Source organism: Danio rerio, chromosome 14, assembly GCF_049306965.1.
Source record: "Danio rerio strain Tuebingen ecotype United States chromosome 14, GRCz12tu, whole genome shotgun sequence".
In the NCBI taxonomy this organism is placed as follows: Eukaryota; Metazoa; Chordata; class Actinopteri; order Cypriniformes; family Danionidae; genus Danio; species Danio rerio.
In genome coordinates this window covers 3,722,119-3,740,389 of record NC_133189.1, presented here as the reverse complement: position 1 = coordinate 3,740,389, position 18,271 = coordinate 3,722,119, and the positions used below count along the sequence as shown (strand labels likewise).

Genomic DNA, 18,271 nt, shown 5'->3' with positions numbered 1-18,271 from the left:
TGTGCACACATCTGTTAGAGTGTTTTGTGTGTGTTAGTGCGTGTGCATGTCTGTGAGAGTGTGTGCATGTGCATAAGTGTGTGAATGTCTGTTAGAGTGTGTGTGTGTCTGCGAGTGTGTGTGTGTGTGTGTGTATGCATTTCTGTTGGAGCGTTTTTGTGTGTGCATGTTTATGAGAGCGTGTGTGTGAGTATGTGTGTGTGTGTGTGCATGTGTATATGTGCATGTCTGTCAGTGTGTGTGTGTGTGTGAGAGAGCATGTCTGTGTGTGTGTGTTTTTGAGAAAGTGTGTTTCTGTGTGCGTGCACGTGTAGAATCTAGCCATCCTCCAGGCAGATAAGCATCTCTGTGTTTGGCCTGAGACCCTGCAGCTTTTTTCATAAGCAGCGATAAGAGCCTGTGAACCTTTTGTACTGTGCGATTAGATGTGATGAATGGTGCGGGGTCAGTCCTCTCGCGGCGGGATTTACTGCCAGAGTTCATAAAGAGCGGGAGGAAGTGCTCTTGAAGACCATTAGACATCCATACACTCATGTGCTGCTCCGTCTGTAAAGGTGTTGGCGCTCAGATGGATGCTATTGCTGATTTACAGGTGAAAAGACCAAATGATCAATCTCTCATCATTTACTCATACCTGAACAGCCAATGTGGATCAAGCATTGCACACCTTAGAATGTTCATCAGCCAATCAGAATCAACAATTATAGACCTTGGAATGTTAATCAGCCAATTGGAATCAAGCATTATTCACCTTAGAAAATTCAACAGTTAATCAGAACCAAGCATTTCAGCCTTTACAATGTTCATCAGCCAATCAGAATCAAGCATTACACAATTAACCATACATATTAGCCAATAAGATTTAAGCATTTTTACACCTTAAAATGGTAATCAATCAATTAATCAATCAGAATGAAGCACTTCACACCCTAGAATGTTCCTCAGCCAATCAGTATCAAGCGTTTTACCCTTTAAAATGCTCATCAGCCAATTGGAATCAAGCATTCCACATTAGAATATTCATCAGCTAATCAGATTTAGGCATTGCACACCTTAGAATGTTCATCAGCCAATCCGAATGAAGCATTACACCCCATAAAATGTTCATCAGCTAATCAGATTCAAGCATTTCACACCTTAGAATATTCATCAGCTAACCAGAATCAGGCATTGTGCATTGTAGAATGTTCAACAGCCAATCAGAATCAAGCATTGCGCATTTTAGAATGTTCATCAGCCAACCAGAATCAAGCATTGCACACCTTATAATGTTAACCATTAATCAGAATCGAGCATTGCACAATTTAGAATGTTAATCAACCAATCAGAATCAAGCATTGCACACAATTTAGAATGATTCTCATCCAATCAGAGTCAAGAATTTTAGGCCTTAACATGTTCATCATCCAATCAAAATCAAGGAATTCACACCATAAAATGATCCTTATCCAATTGGAATCATGCATTTAACAATTAAGCATTGCACACTTGTGAATGTTCATCAGCCAATCACAATCAAGCATTGCACATTTTATGATGTTCATCAGCCAATCAAAATCAACCATTGTGCATCCTGGAATGTTCATTGTCCAATCAGAATCAAGCATTGAGGATCTTGGAATCATCATTAGCTAATCAGAATCAGTCATTTCACACCTTAGAATATTCATCAGCCTATCAGAATCAAGCATTGGGGATTTTAGAATCTTCATCAGCTAATCAGAATCAGTCATTTCACACCTTAGAATGTTCATCAGCCAATAAGAATCAAGCATCCCACAACCTAGATTGTTCATCATCTAACTGGAATCAAGCATATAACACCTTAGAATGTTCACATCCAATCAGATTCAAGAATTACAAACCTTAGCATGTTCATCATCCAATCAAAATCAAGCATTTCACACCTTAGAATGTTCATCAGCCAATCAGACTCAAAACAATTTTACACCTTAGAATGTTCCCCATCCAATCAGAATCAAGAATTACAGACCTTAGCATGTTCATCATCCAATCAAACTCAAGCATTTCACACCTTAAAATGTTGATCGGCAAATCCAAATCAAACATTTTGCACCTTGGAATGTTCACTAGCCAATCAGAATCAGTCATTTCACACCCTAGAATAGTCATCAGCTAATCAAAATCAAGCATTGCGCATCCTAGAAATTTAATCTGTTAATCAGAATCAGCCGTTTCACAGCTTAAAATATTCATCAGCCAATCAGAATCAAGCAGGTCACACCTTAGAATATTCATCAGCTAATTAGAATCAAAGATTGTGCATCTTGGAATATTCAACAGCCAATCAGAGTCAAGCAGTCCACACCTAAAAAAGTTTATAGCCAATCAGAATCAAGCATTCATCAGCCCCATATTATAATACCATTTTTGATTTATGAATATATATATGGTATTTTCCTCCTATCAGTGGATATTCCCGTAATGTGTGTTTCTGCTGAACTGGGAATATGCTGTCTCATCACCACACAGGAGGACAGCAGTGGGCACCAATTGGGTTTCGCAACATATAAAGAGCTCCGGCTGTCCGAAGGGGATTTTCGATTTGTTATATTCACATATGTGTGTGTGTATATTCCTGGTCTCGGTGGTCTGCGTGTCTCTCACACACCCACGCTGAATCGACACACATGTTCCCGAACACACACAGGAAGTGGGAGGCCCTGCAGCGAATCCAAAGAACAACATCTAAAATTGTTGCTTTTCTCAGTCGCTCTATTTTCCTTTCCCCGCTTTTCTTTCAAGGCTGTGTATGTTTCCCAGGAGCCTTTGCACAAGAACAGACGACACTTTTTTTTTAAAAACTAGCTCCCTCTTAATCAGCATAACTCTGCCAGATGTTAAAGGAAAACAATCTCCCGTATAAAGATAATCCCACTGGAGACCAGTTTATATGGGTGCATAGCGGAAGCCGTGTGACATCTGCTGGGAATTCTGGGATGTAGCCGTTGTGTGACACGCTTGAGAGTGTTAGCAGGAGATCGGGATGCTGAGAAGGGTCAGACGAGCACGTTGTTCCCATCATCACACACACACTGTGAAGATGCTCAGACGACACATCTGTTTATATTAAGTAGAGCCATGCTTCATGTTTTAGACTGACAGAGCTGTTAGACTCAACACACAGGGTCAGAATGCTTCTTTTGACATGAGACAGCACCTAACAACCACCCTAAATGCTATAGCAACTATAAAAAACATGGATTGCAGGGCTTGGGAAACACCCTGGGAACCATCCAGATCAACTTATAACCTCATGGCAACACTTTAAATTTCGTAAAACATCTTAAGATGTTCATAATAATACCCTAGCAACAACACAGAACACTTTATAATCCACAGCACTGCGTGATAACTCCTTGTACGTTCTCCAGAACTCTTTAACCAGTTAAACTCCGCGGACCCGGTCTGTGACGTCATCGACTTTCGCTTTAAGATTTAAAGGGCTAGCACTGCACCCCCTTAAGTGGTTTTGTTTAAAGTGTAGAATCTATATTGTATGCACATATGTGTAACCCCACCGGTCCAGCACCACCCAACCCGCTCTGAGCTGGTATCGAACCGGCGACCTTCCGCATGGGAGTCGGTTGCTCTAACAAGGAGGCTAAAGACCATGGCCTCTAGCATCTGTCACTAGAGCACCTTTAAGCCTGGTTTATACTTCTGCGTCAAGTGACCGGCGCAACTCACGGCGCAGGCAACGTGCGCAGCTGTGCATTTATACTTCTGCGCGCTGTCTCTGTTGGTCTACATTAACACTTCCGAAACGCTAGTGGGCAGTGAGGTGTAAATGTTGCTCTCTGTCGAGTTTCTTCGCTTCTGTTTTGCTATTCTGAAAACTTCCTGGATGTACAAGTGACTCAAACTCGCTCATTTTGAGGCAGGAACCGGCAGACGTGCAACAACTTTAACCATGAGGTAAACACAGAGCAAAACTTTCCATCTGGAGCTCCTTCACGGGACTCCACACTTGTAAACAATCGCTCGCGCCAATAGCGCGGCTCTCGGTCCCGCCCAGACTCGTCGGTGCTAGCAAGCCGACCAATCACAGAGCTTACGCCACGCGTTGTTGCGACGTGTAGTTACAATTTTTGAGAGGTGCACGTCAGTGACGGCGACGGCCACGGCGAAGGGCTATGCGTCAGCGCCGTAGCCTACGCCGGTGTTTGACGCAGAAGTATAAATCAGCCTTTAGAGGTCAGAGGAGTGAGGTTTACCTGCACAGCACCTACTAACTGGCCTCCGTTACACTCACCCCCATAAACTTCACTCCCAACCGGGTCATGGCACCAATGCAACCCCGCCGGTCCTACAACCACCCAACCCGCTCCGAGCTGGGATCGAGCCGGCGACTTTCCGCACAGGAGTCGGGTGCTCTACCAAGGTGGCTAAAGACCATGACCTCTAGCATCTGTCGGTCAGAGGAGTGAGGTTTACCTGCACAGCACCTACTAACTGGCCTCTGTTACATATGCATCACTTTGGTTTTTATTCTACCGTACAAAAGTTATTTACACCTAAATACACAGTATTTTAGATACCCGAGCTGGGTATCAAAATGAACATTGGTTCATTTTCATATTTTTTTTTATATGACACATGTACAAGTAAAGCTCAAATGAAAGCTCTTGTCGGTGCTCATACGGTTCTAGGATTCTTTCTACTGAATTATATTCACATATCAAACAGTTGTTGAATGAATCGCAGTGTTTCCATGGCACAGAAGTGAAAACACTACATTTATGATCAATAAGCAGCCCCAGATGGCACAGACAGCTGTCATCTCTTACCTTATGCTGTGCGCTTCAGGGCCATTCTCCTCTGTTTTTGAGGTGATGTGCATAAGTAATCCTTTTATATGTCTGAAGTGGTCGAAACACAGTGAATTATGTTTGATCAAACAAAAGAATAGTAAAATATGAAAACAATGATCAGTCCCTGTGGCTTGTACAGCACCTCTCATCAGTTGGAATACAATAACTTTTGCATAGATTATGGTGAAGACATTTTTATTATTTTCTATGATTACAGACATGTGCAGGAACCAACAAAATTAATTACAGCACGCTAGACCACACAGAACCTAAAGGAGACACTTTCAAATTTGAGTTTATAAAAAAAATACAAAAAGTGCCTCTTTTTTTAGGTGTTTATTATAACACAGACGACATATACAGATATTTTAAACACTTTCAAAAGTGTTTTATGAAAATTCTAAGGTTTTTCTTTAAAATGATACCACATTTTTGCATTTACACCTCTGCATGTGGATTTGGGAAGCTTTTAAATTTGGGTAGGCAAAATCCAGGCGGAAATCCCAAAATAACAGCAGAGTTTAACTGGTTTTTAAAGCTGCAAAACAACAATTGAAGTTTGTGTGAAATCTACATTTTGTGCACAGTGTATTGGTTCAGATGAACAATTAACTAAGCTTAACTTAAAAGGGTGGTCCAGAGTGTATTTTAAGGCTTGGTTTAGTTTATAAGATGCAAAGCAATGTGAGCTCATGCTTCACTTGTAGAAAATCACGTTATTTTTTCATATATCTTACTTGATTTTTTTTTAAGTGGCATACGTGGCTTTATTTCAGCAGCATCAGCTCTTTTGAGTGTTCTGACGGCTCCTGCGTGGGTTTTTACGTTCTCTCTGACGCACTCAAGCTTTTTTGCAGCCCAGAGAGATGTTAGCATGAAAAAGAGACATGGACGTCAAGCCTTTCTCTCTCCTTCAATCCTACCGTTCTGCAGTCTTTCATATTCTTGTTTTTCTGTGTTTTAGCCAAACGTTAGCTCTCTCTGTCTCTCTCTGAAAGAGTTTGATTCAGGACGTTTTTCACTGCTGAGGACTTGGCAGGGACAAATTCCACCGTATTCATCTGGCTTTTTTTTTTTTCAGATGTTATGTTTTTTCTTGTACTCTTGGTCTCACAGCAGCTTTCAGCAATTCAGCACTTTATAAAACTGCATCTTCCAGGCCTGGTGTTTCTCATTTTGAAATGGCCTTGTAGTTAAACTGATTTTAAAATGGCCAGTTTTTATAAATATGTCAATTAACCCTTCATAGGGCACTTATAGATCATTGGGAATCCCCCGCAGTGCAACTAGGATTTATTACAGTTTTCTGAATGTGATGCCACAAGCTTGGCACACCTGAATTTTTGCCCATTCCTCTTTGCAGTACCTCTCAGGCTCTATCAAGTTGGATGGGAAGCGGCAGTGGATAGCCATTACAGATCTCTCAAGAGATGTTCAATAGGATTTAGGTCTGGGCTCTGGCTGGGCCACTCAAGGACATTCACTGAGTCATTGTGAAGTCACTCCATTGATATTTTGGCAGTGTGCTTTGGGTCATTGTCCTGCTGGAAGATGAACCGTCGCCCCAGTCTGAGGTCGAGAGCACTCTGAAGCAGGTTTTCATTCAGGATGTCTCTGTACATTGCTGCATTCATCTTTCCAACATAAGCTCTTTCTGAAAACGTAGTCCTATATAAGTTCTGGAAACCGCAAATTATGTAGCTAGAGGTACGTATGGGTGCATGTCATTTTTTAATCGAACGCTACAGGGCTGGATTGCTTTTGAAAATTGTTAGATGGGTTTAGGGAAGTGGGTCAATCGATAAAACTGGTTCAGTCCGTCAACAGCCACCTCTGGTGTGTTTACATGAGCACAGCAGGCAAGAATGGCACTCGCGAGAGAAATTTGAGATCTCAAAATGCGTACACAGCGGCCTCTTGTGGATTCGCAAAAACAAAAGCTTAAAAAAATATACCTCCTAGGACGTATTTTGCAGTCTCCAGAATAGTATATAGAGGTGCATTTTCTGAATGAGCCTGGGTTGCATGTTTCTTTCTATCCTGACTAGTCTTCCAGCTCCTGCTGCTGAAAAACATCCCCACAGCAGGATGCTGCTACCACCATGCTTCACTGTAGGGATGATATTAACATAACGCCTGGCATTCACTCCAAAGAGTTCAATTTTAGTCTCATCAGACCAGAGAATTTAGTTTCTTATGGTCTGAGAGTCCTTCAGATGCCTTATAGTATATTCCAGGCGGGGAGTGGCTTCCGTCTGCCCACTCTACCATACAGGCCTGATTGGTGGATTGCTGCACAGATGGTTGTCCTTCTATAAGGTTCTCCTCTCTCCACAGAAGAAGGCTGGAGCTCAGACTGAGTGACCATCAGGTTATTGATCACCTCCCTGACTAAGGCCTTTCTCCCCCTTATCACTCAGCTTAGATAACCGGCCAGCTCTAGGAAGAGTCCTGGTGATTCCAAACATCTTCCACTTACGCATGATGGAGGCCGCTGTGCTCATTGGAACTTTCAGAGCAGCAGAAATGTTTCTGTTACCTTCCTCAGCCTTGTGCCTGAGACAATCCTGTCTCGGAGGTCTACAGACAATTCCTTTGTCTTCATACTTGGTTTGTGCTTTGACATGCACTGTCAACCCTGGGAGCTTATATAGACAGGTGTACGCCTTTTCAAATCATGTCCAATCAGCTGAACTGACCACAGGTGATCTCTAATTAAGCTACTGAAACATCTCAAGAATGATCAGTGGAAACAGAATGTGGCTGAGCTCAATCTAGAGCTGCACGGCAAAGGCTGTGAATGCTGATGTACATGTGAGCTTTCAGCTTTTTTATGTGTAATTAATTTGCAACAAATTCAAAAACTGTTCCACATCGTCATGATGGGGTATTGTGTGTAGAATGTTGAGGAAATAAACTAATTTAAACATTTTTAGAATAAGGCTGAAATATAAACAAATGTGGAAAAAGTGAGGCGCTACCAATACTTTCTGGATGCACTGTGTAATACAGGGGTGGTCAACCCTGTTCCTGGAGAGCCACCTTCCTGCAGATTTCAGTTGCTACCCATATCAAACACACCTGAACCAATTAATTAGGATCTGAACATCACGTGATAATTACAGGCAGGTGTGTTTGATATGGGTTGCAACTGAAATCTGCAGGAATGTGGCTCTCCAGGAACAGGGTTGACCACCCCTGGTGTAATAGCTATATCTGGCAACATAGCAGAGCTGAAGCTGCAGCCACGACTTCACCAACTCTTTCACTGCGAGTCTGATTTTACAAACATTTTCATTCATAGAACTTGAAGTTTATTTTTGAACACGGAAAATGTACCAGCATCTGAACCTCATAACAGGCTTGTGTATGTGTCCATGTGTGTGTGTGTGTGTGTGTGTGTAAAGTTGACTCTGGGCTCTGATTCCCCCGTGTATTGGGGATCATGAGAAAGTTTTGTGGGAACACACTGGACAAACTCCTCCTGGAGGGTTTCTAAAGGCTCTCCAGGCTCCGGGTCCTCTTCTAAACATCAGTCCTGAGGGACCAGCCGCAGTTTATGAACTACACTCTCCTCTGGCGGTTTATGAGGAGGAGATCTCGCTGGGTTTGTGTGGGATGCTTGATTTTTGACCACTCCAGTGAGACACAGATTAGAGTTGTAAAATGTTATTACTGCGCTTTTATTGGTTCGCTGGAAAATGTTTTCATTCATGTGCTTGCGTGTTAAGCTGCATCAGATCTGATAGCTTAATGGCAGAGTAAAGACGTAGTAAATCTATAAATATGCTACACTGTAAAAAAAAAAAAATCTGTTATTTAAGAGTTTCCATATATATACGTATGTTTTAAGTATATTTACGGTTGTGCTTTATGGGATGTTGATCTCTGCTTTGTCGACTTTTGATGTAAAAAATGTTTTACATAGTCGATGCCTTTCCAGCTGCAACCCATTGCTGGGAAAAACCTATACACTCTCTCATTTACACACATACACTAGGGCCAATTTAGTATTAAATTGGAAACTGGAGGAAACCCACGCCAACATGGGCAGAACATGCAAACTTGCCTCCATGTTGCTGCCGATCTTTAATAATTTTGAACAGTATTAATTTAAAAAGTGTATGTATACAACTAACTTGTTTTGACACATTATTTATAATATGTTGTTAGGAAGTATATATATATAATTTTTAATTCTTCAGTTTAGTGTCATATAAGTCTGACATTTCATTAATAATGGTCTTAAAAAAGGTCTTAAAAAGTCTTGAATTTGACTTTAAGTAACCTGCAGAAACCCTCCTAATTCAACATACACTCACTTAAGAAGATACAATACATAAGATAACAAGTCTTGTTTATTGAACATATTCCTAAAATTAATTAAGTTTTGTTTTATTACGGTTTTGTTGTATTTTTTTTTTTAAATTTATTTATTTATTTATTTATTTATTTATTTATTTATTTTTGTTTAATTTATTTACTTTTATAAATGTTTTAATTTTTCTTTTGTTTTGTTAGATTTGTTTTGTTTTATTGCTGTTTTGTTTTTATTTTTTATTTTTTTGTTAATTTAATTTACTTTTATTAATTTTTGTAATTTTTGTAATTTTTGTTTTGTTAGTTTTGTTTTATTACTGTTTTGTTTTGTTTTATTTCATTTCATTTTATTTATTTATTTATTTATTTTTTATTTTTTTGTTGTTAATTTAATTTACTTTTATTCATTTTTGTAAATTTTGTTTTGTTTTATTTCCTTTTTTTGTTTTGTTTTGTTTCATTCCATTACATTTTGTTTTGTTTTGTTTTGTTTTGTTTTGTTTTGTTGCTGTTTTGTTTAAGCATAAAACTATAGAGCAAAAAGATGCATTCCTGTTTTTTTGTTTCTCTGATAAATGTCTCGATTTAAGAATATTTCAATATTTTAAATTGAAAATAAAGTAAATTGACTGTAAAATCACGTAAAATTCCAGTTATAAAACGTAAAGATCTAATCGTTTTTTAATAAAGATGATTTGCCTATACTCTACAGTAGCATACGCAGTTATTAATGATACAAACTGTGAATTTAAATGCTAAATCTTTCTATCAAGTTTTTCAATGAATCTGTCATGGCATAAACAAGATATGATGTGATACGATACAATACGATACAATGTGATACGATACATTCATTTATTCATTTTCCTTTGGCTTAGTCCCTTTATTCATCAGGTGTCATGACAGCGAAATGAACCACCAACTTATCCAGCACATGCTTTACACAGCGAATGCCCTTCCAGCTGCAACCCAGTACTGAGAAACACCCTTATACACTCATTCACACACATACGGCCTATTTAGTTTATTCAACTCACCTATAGTGCATGCGTATGGACTGTGGGGGAACACCCGGAGGAAACCCACGCCAACACGGGGAGGACATGCCAACTCCACACAGAAATGCCTACTGACCCAGCCAGAACTCGAACCTGCGACCTTCTTGCTGTAAGGGAACAGCGTTAACCACAGAGCCACCGTGTTGCCCCAATACAATACAATGCAGTAAAGTACGATACGATACTTTATGTTAAAATTTGTAATGTAATACAAGACAAAACTACAGAGTAAGAAACTAAATTAACTCAAATGTTTCTTCATGAATTTCTGCTTTATTTAATAATGCAACTGGACTGTTAAACGTGTTGCTAAAGATAGCTGTCATGAACTCACGCAACTCCACATCATTTACGAGTTTGGAACATTTCTCCAGAGTTACACATTTGACTGTTTTTTCCAGCGACTCCCTCGATGGATTCCTCCTTCTCCACCTCCTCTTTTCCCACCCTGGTTCTGCGCCCAGTGATCCGCATTTAACTGTTTCCAGATCTCTTTTACAAACACCCACCCATCCACACTGCATCCACACATCCGGATATTAACACCCACAACTACCCTGTCCAATCAGCCCTACACACACACACATGTACAGCTATCTTTATATGGTCTTCCCATAGACATAATGATTCTTATACTGTACATACTGTGTATCCTGTCTCTCCTCCCCTAAACACAACCCTCAGAGAAAACAATCTGCTTTCTCAAAATACTTAATTCTTTGTGATTTTTGAGAGGATTTCCACATGTGGACCAAAACAATGTCCACACATGGTCAAAATTGACTGGCAAATATATACTTAAGGGGACACACACACACACACATATACACTATATCTTGACATTTACACCCTCAACTGTCCTGTCCAAGCAGCCCAACACACACAGATATACACACACGTACAGTGTGTACACATTGTTTTGTTTAGTCGTATTTATGTTTTTAATTTCTGTTTTGTTTTGTATTGTTTGATTAGTTTTGTTTTGTTTCATTACTGTTTTGTTTTATTTTATATATTTTTTTGTTTTAATTGTTGTATTTAATTGTTTTTTGTTTTGTTAATTTAAACTTTAATTAACTTTATTTAACTTTAGTTAATGTAATTTACTTGTATTTATGTTATATATGTTTTTTATTTGTTTTGTGTTTTATTTATGTAGTTTTGTTTTGTAAATTTTAATTTAATTAAAAATATTTTTTTGTTTTGTTTTATTTTATTATTTTTATTTGTTTTGTTTCGTTTTGTTCATTTTTATTTAATTTAAATTACTTTTATTCATTTTTGTTTGTTTTGTTTTGTTTTATTCTTTTAATTTTATTTTATTTATGTTTTTAATTTATGTTTTGTTTTGTTTTATTAGTTTTGTTTTTGTTTTATTGCTGTTTTATTTTATTTTTGTTTGTTTTGTTAATTTTTTTTCTTTTTTTAGTTTTTTAATTTCTGTTTTGTTTTGTTTCATTAGTTTTATTTTGCGATTACTGTTTTATTTTATTTATTTATTTATTTTTTGTTTTGTTTAATTTTACGTGTTTTGAATTTATGTTTTGTTTTGTTATGTTTTTTGTTTTGTTTAATTTAATTTTACTTATGTTTTGAATTTCTGTTTGTTTAGTTTACTTTACTTTAGTTTAGTTTAGTTTTGTTTGTTTTGTTTTGTTTTGTTTAATTTAAATTTATTTATGTTTTTAATTTCTGTTTTGTTTTGTTAGTTTTGTTTTCTCACTGTTTATTTTTTTGCTTTGTTTTGTTTAATTTAATTAAATGTAATTTAATTTTAAATTAAAATGTACATTTTAAATGTTGTTTAATTTCTTTTTTTAGTTTTATTTCTGTTATTATTTCAGTTTTATTACTATTTTATGTTTTGTTTTGTTTTTTTAGTTTCTCAGGCAATGTATTATATTTTGCAGTTGTTTTATTATTGCATATATAAAATTTAATTTAATTACATTTTTATTTCTTTTTTATTTAGTTTAGTTTTGTTTAGTTTTTTTATTTTGTTTTGTTTCTTAATTTTGTTTATTTATTTATTTATTTTTTTGTTGAATTTAGTTTTGTTTTGTTTTGTTTCCCCCCTCTGGCAGTCTACTAAATTTTGCAGTACAGTTATGTTATTTTGTTATTTATTTTCCATTCCTTTCATGTTCGTGTTTATTCGTTACGCTGTGTTGTTGCGATGCTCATCATGAGTGCGGTCGCTGCCAGTGAAAAATGCAACAATAACAGTGTTTGTGAAGCTTGCTTCTGTTCGTGTGCAGTCAGGCATGTGTGTGTCCCTCTCTGAAGCCACCCGTGTGTTATTTCTCCCCGCGACAGACACACAGGCAGCATGAAAATTAAAGATCATGTCATGGAAAAAATAGACATGACCTCTGTATGTCTCTTCATGTGTGTGAGTTTTGAAAAGTATTTGCTAGAGGAGTATGATATATAAATAGTGAGGAGCATTCTCTTTGTGAAAATAAATGTTGAGGTAAGTTGTTTAACTCTGCTGTTTCCTTTGGCTTTGAGGCGAATCAGTCATGTTGTTTTCTCTCCGTCTGCAGTGTTGAATGTGTCCTGCTCTAGAAGAAAGCATGAAGAGTTCGACCATCAGCCGCATCCACTTCCTATTCACTGCTATCACAACAGGTAATAGACTAAACAAAGCCTAAAATCAGCATCCCACTGCAGTATGATCCATCTAGAGCTCAGGATAGTCCTGATTTCTGCTCTGTGCTTAATGTACGGGACTCATAAATGGGTCTTTTATTTTTTGCTTATTTAAAATTTTTGTGTTAGGACTTTATTTTATAGTTCAGTTCCAGTTCATTTTTTAAAATAGACTCTTTTGATTTTATTTTTGCATGAACTATTTTTTAAACTTGAAGTGAGTCTGGTTTTAATGGGGTCATTAATAAAAATCAAGAACAGATTGCTCTACATACAAGTTTTACAAGTGCATGATAACCTGTATGTTTAGAATATGAATACATTTTTAAAAGTTGTTTCCATGTTTAAGGTGGTGAACTACCTCCTTCATTCATAATTTACAAGTTTGAAGCAATTTTTCTGTCATGTTTTGATGTTATAATTAAACATATTATTAAATATTTAAATGTTTAGATCAGGAGTGCCCAAACCTTTTCCTGTAAAGGGCTAAAAATCAAACTTGCATGATGGAAATTTGTCATAAGTAATTTTCTAATTTATTCTGTAATATTTAAAAATACTGTTGCTTTAAATTAGATTAACTAATGCAGAATCATTTTAAAAGTTGAATGAACTTATTACAGTAAAACATAAGCAATCTCATTTATAACACAAGTTTGTTGCTGAATACACTAGTTGAGCTTACTTTGATTTGCTCGCAGATGTCTTGTGCATCTGTCAAGTGAAAGTATTTACATTTTGAACGTCTGATTCATTTACAGTATTTAATAATTCATTTTATTTCAGTTGGCGTTTTTTTGTAGCTCATCAATAAAACAAACAAAATGTTAGGTTAAATTCAAAATGAAGATCTCTGTCAAAGGCATTCTCCCCAACAACCTCCTCATCATTCCCCCACTCCTTTCAGATGGGATGGTGGGACAAATCAAAGGTTACCATGGGCCAACATTGGCCCGCAGGCCCTACTTTGGGCATCTCTGATTTAGATGATTTGTGTAATAATACAGTTTGTAAGATAAATAAAATATTAGGTACTTTATTAACCAAGCAAGTGATTTAAATTGAATTGATTAGCATTAAATTTTTTTTTATAAAAATCTTGTAATTTATTATTTTTTTTAATTATTATTATTTTTAGTAGTATTTATGTTTTATTATTTCTAATTATTATTATTATTATTATTATTATTATTATTATTAATCTATTTTATTATTATTTATTATTATTATTATTATTTATTATTATTGCAATTATATTATTATTATTATTATTATTATTATTATTATTATTATTATTATTATTATTATTTGTTATTATTATTAATGTTATGATTACTATTAGTATTATTAGTTGTAATAGTAGTAGTAGCAGTAGTAGTATTTATTTTTTATATTATTATTTATTATTATTATTATTTATTATTATTATTTTTTATTATTGTTATTATTATTATTATTATTTTATTATTAATATTATTATTACTATTAGAATTATTAGTACTAATTGTAGTTGTAGCAGTAGTAGTATTTATTTTTATATTGTTATTATCTATTGTTATTATTATCAATATTATTATTATTATTATTATTATTATTATTATTATTTATTATTATTAGTAGTAGTAGTATTTATTTTGTATTATTGTTATTATTATTATTATTAATTATCAATTATTATTAATTATTAAAATTATTATGATTGCTTATAGTTATTATTATTATTATTATTAGTTTATTGTTATTATTATTATTAGTTTTATTATTAGTTTTTATTATTATTTATGTATTATTATTCATTTATTTATTCATTTTCTTTTCGGCTTAGTCTCTTTATTAATCAGGGGTTGCCACAGTGGAATGAACCACCAACTTATCTTGCACATGTTTTACACAGTGGATGCCCTTTTAGCTGCAACCCATCACTGAGAAATATTTTATTATTATTATTATTATTTTGTTGTTAAGTTTTCAGCTCATACTTTCAAAATTATTCTGCAGAGATCAGCAGTTTCTGGGATTTTTTTTTCACTAAATTCTGTGCAGAAATAGCAAAAAATTAATTAAAAAATCAGCAGATTGTTCCTGCAAATAACTACTTAAAGGTTATACAAATACTTTTGTATGTTTAATTTGAGTTTTTGTAATTCGTTACATTACACCAATGAGTAAGAAGGTCGCTGGTCGAGTCCCGGCTGGGTCAGTTGGCATTTCTGTGTGGAGTTTGCTTGTTCTCCCCTTGTTGGCGTGGGTTTTATGCGCTAAAGGTGAATTGGGTAAACAAAATTGTCCATATTGTATGAGTGTGTTTGTGATTGAGTGTGTATAAGTGCAGCTGGAAGGGCGTCCTCTGTGTAAAACATACACTGTGTGTGTGTGTGTGTGTGTGCAGGACTGGTTCTGCTCTGTCTGGGCACTTCAGGTCTGGAGCTCAGTCCCAGCGCTCCACAGATCATCCTGTCCATCAACTCGTCCTCCAGCATCACCTGCTCCGGCTGGAGTAACGTCACCTGGCGCTTCAGGCGGGACGAGAACATCCCAGACTTTCGCACAGAGGAGCTCAGCGCCTCCTCCAGCGTCCTGCATCTGGAGCAGGTGACCTGGAGACACACCGGGGTTTATGTGTGCACCGAGAAGAAGACCAATGAATCCAGAGAGGTGGCCGTCTTTGTGCCTGGTGAGTGCTTTAGTGTTGAGTTCATCGGGTAGTTTGTGAATCGATTAATGAATGCTAATTGTTCAACTATGGCAGACGCATATAAATAGCAGATACGTCATATAAAACCGTTAGGATTTGTTTACACGCTCATGCGTTCTTTTACATTTATTCCTGATCGTATGATTCATTTTGATTTGTTTCTTCACTCATTCATCTATTAAATGAATGATTTATGTGTTCATTCATGCATTTAATTTTTCATTTACTCATGCTTTTTATTAATTATGGGTTAAATCACTTTTCAGATTCAGTCATTTGGTGATTCTCTCTCATCGATTCTTTCATTTGTTCACTCAAGAGTTGATTGATTGATTCACTCCTGAATTCATTCATTCATCCAATTATTGATTATTACATTGATTTGTTGATTAAATCACTCATGAATTGATTGACTGATTCATTCATTCACTCATGATTTAAATTATTAATTGATTGATTGATTAATTCATTCATTCATTCGTTCATTCATTTATTGATTCTCACATTCATTTTTTTGTTGATTCACTTACGCATTCGTTTATTTGTTGATTTTCACATTTAATAATTTGTTTGCTCATGCTTCGTTGTTTTATTCATTCATGCTTAATTCTTTGATTTGTTTGTGAACTTATGCATTCACTCATACATTGATTGATTGATCGATCGATTCATTCATTCATTCATTTATTCACTAATCCATTCACTCAATCGTTTATTGAATATTCATTAATTTTGTATTTATGCTTGTTTGCTTGCTTGATTGATTGATTGATTGATTGATTGATTGATTCATTCATTCATTCATTCATTTATAATTCATTCATTCAATACCCATTAATGATTGATTAATTGATTAGATTGATTGATTGATTGATTGATTGATTGATTGATTGATTCTTTCATTCATTCATTCATTCATTCATTCATTTATTTAATAATTTATTTATTTGTATATTTATTTATTCATTCATTTATTTGTTGAATACTCTTATTGTGTTTTATGTATTCATGCTTAATTGGCTCACTGATTGGCTGACTGACTGACTGACTGACTGACTGACTGATTGATTGATTGATTGATTGATTGATTGATTGATTCATTGATTCATTCATTTATTCATTCATTCTTTCTTTCATTCTCACATTTATTTACTGGTTTATTCACTAATGCATTCATTCTTTTTTATTTTTACATTTAATCATTGTTTGTATGTTTGTGCTTTTCATTTAAATCACTCATGCTTTATCTCATCCATTCACTCATACATTTAATGATTCATTGATTCATTCTTACATTCATTTACTGGATTATTCACTAATGAATTCATTCATTTTTTATTTTAACATTTAATCATTTGTTTGTTTGCGCTTTTATTTGATTAAATCACTCATGCTTTTACTCATCCATTCACTCATACATTGATTGATTCATTCATTCATACATTGAGTCATTCATTTATTTTTTCATTCATTCATTTATTCATTCATTCATTCATTCATTCATTCATTCATTCTCACATTCATTTATTGGTTCATATTCTTACACATTTATTCATTCATTTTGAATAATTTTGATTCGTTTCATGCATTTACTCAAACATTGATTGATTTTTACATTCATTCATTCATTCATTCATTCATTCATTCATTCATATATTCTCATATTTATTTATTGGTTCATTCTCTTTTTCATTCATTTTGATTTATTTTGATTAATTTCATGCATTCACTCGAGCGATGGATTGATTGATTGATTGACTCATTCATTCATTCATTCATTCATTCATTCATTCTCATATTTATTTATTGGTTCATTTTCTTACACATTCATTCATTTAGATTCAGTTTGATTTATTTCATGCATTCACTCAAACACAGATTGATTGCTTGCTTGCTTGATTAATTTTTTTTTACATTTAATATTTTGTTTACTCATGCTTATTTAGTTTCAATCACCCATGTTTCATCTCATGCATTCACTCATTGATTGATTGATTCATTCATTCATTCATTGGCACATTCTATTTTTGGTTCATTCACTTACATGTAATCATTTCTTGGCTCGTGCTTTTTTGTTTCAATCACGAATGCTTCAATCATTCATTGGTTTGTTCATGGACTCATCTGTTCACTCACTCATTCATTCACATTGACTCTGCCTTCCTTAGATCCTGACGTGTGGTTCCTGGAGAATGAACACGTGATGGTGACTAAGACGCGAGAGGAAGGCACGATCCCATGTCTGGTGACGAACCCATCAATAAACGTCACGCTGTACGAGAGGGACACCGAGATGGCAGTGGAGGGCTCTTATAACCCCAGCGTGGGCTACAGCGCCGCCCTGGATGACAGAACCTACATATGCAAAGGAGAGCTGAATGGAGAGGAAAAAGAGTCAGATCTCTTCTACGTTTTCAGTATACTGGGTGCGTTTCTACTTTGATTTAATGCTAAATACTTCTGTTTGCTTGAATGTTGCTGCTTTATGAGCCGTTCACATACTGACTATGCTTATGAATGTATTTACCATTTATTTATCAACTGAAATGAAGCTGTTTAACCGCTCACCATTTTCTTTTCCTGATTATTTTAAATCATGAAGCGAGTCCATGTGTTGCACATCTGCTCCGCTATCTGCGAATCATCATAAACCGAGCCAAGTCTGCCATAAACGCATCAGATGATTTGTTTTCAATGAAACAATGGCGTTT

The 18,271-nt window shown here is 35.4% G+C and overlaps 1 protein-coding gene across 4 annotated transcripts in view; it reads left to right on the top strand.

Moving 5' to 3' along the window:
* The window catches only part of pdgfrb (platelet-derived growth factor receptor, beta polypeptide), a 75,913-nt gene that overhangs the window by 20,705 nt on the left and 36,937 nt on the right, over positions 1–18,271 (top strand). For 2 of the 4 annotated variants that reach the window (XR_012389529.1, XM_021481026.3), the window contains exons 2-4: positions 12,760–12,844; positions 15,255–15,539; positions 17,729–17,986. Coding sequence is in view for 3 of the 4 variants with exons in the window: in XM_021481026.3 (XP_021336701.1) it covers positions 12,766–12,844; positions 15,255–15,539; positions 17,729–17,986 (622 nt within the window). In the remaining variant the exon portion in view is untranslated. 4 annotated transcript variants of the gene reach the window in all.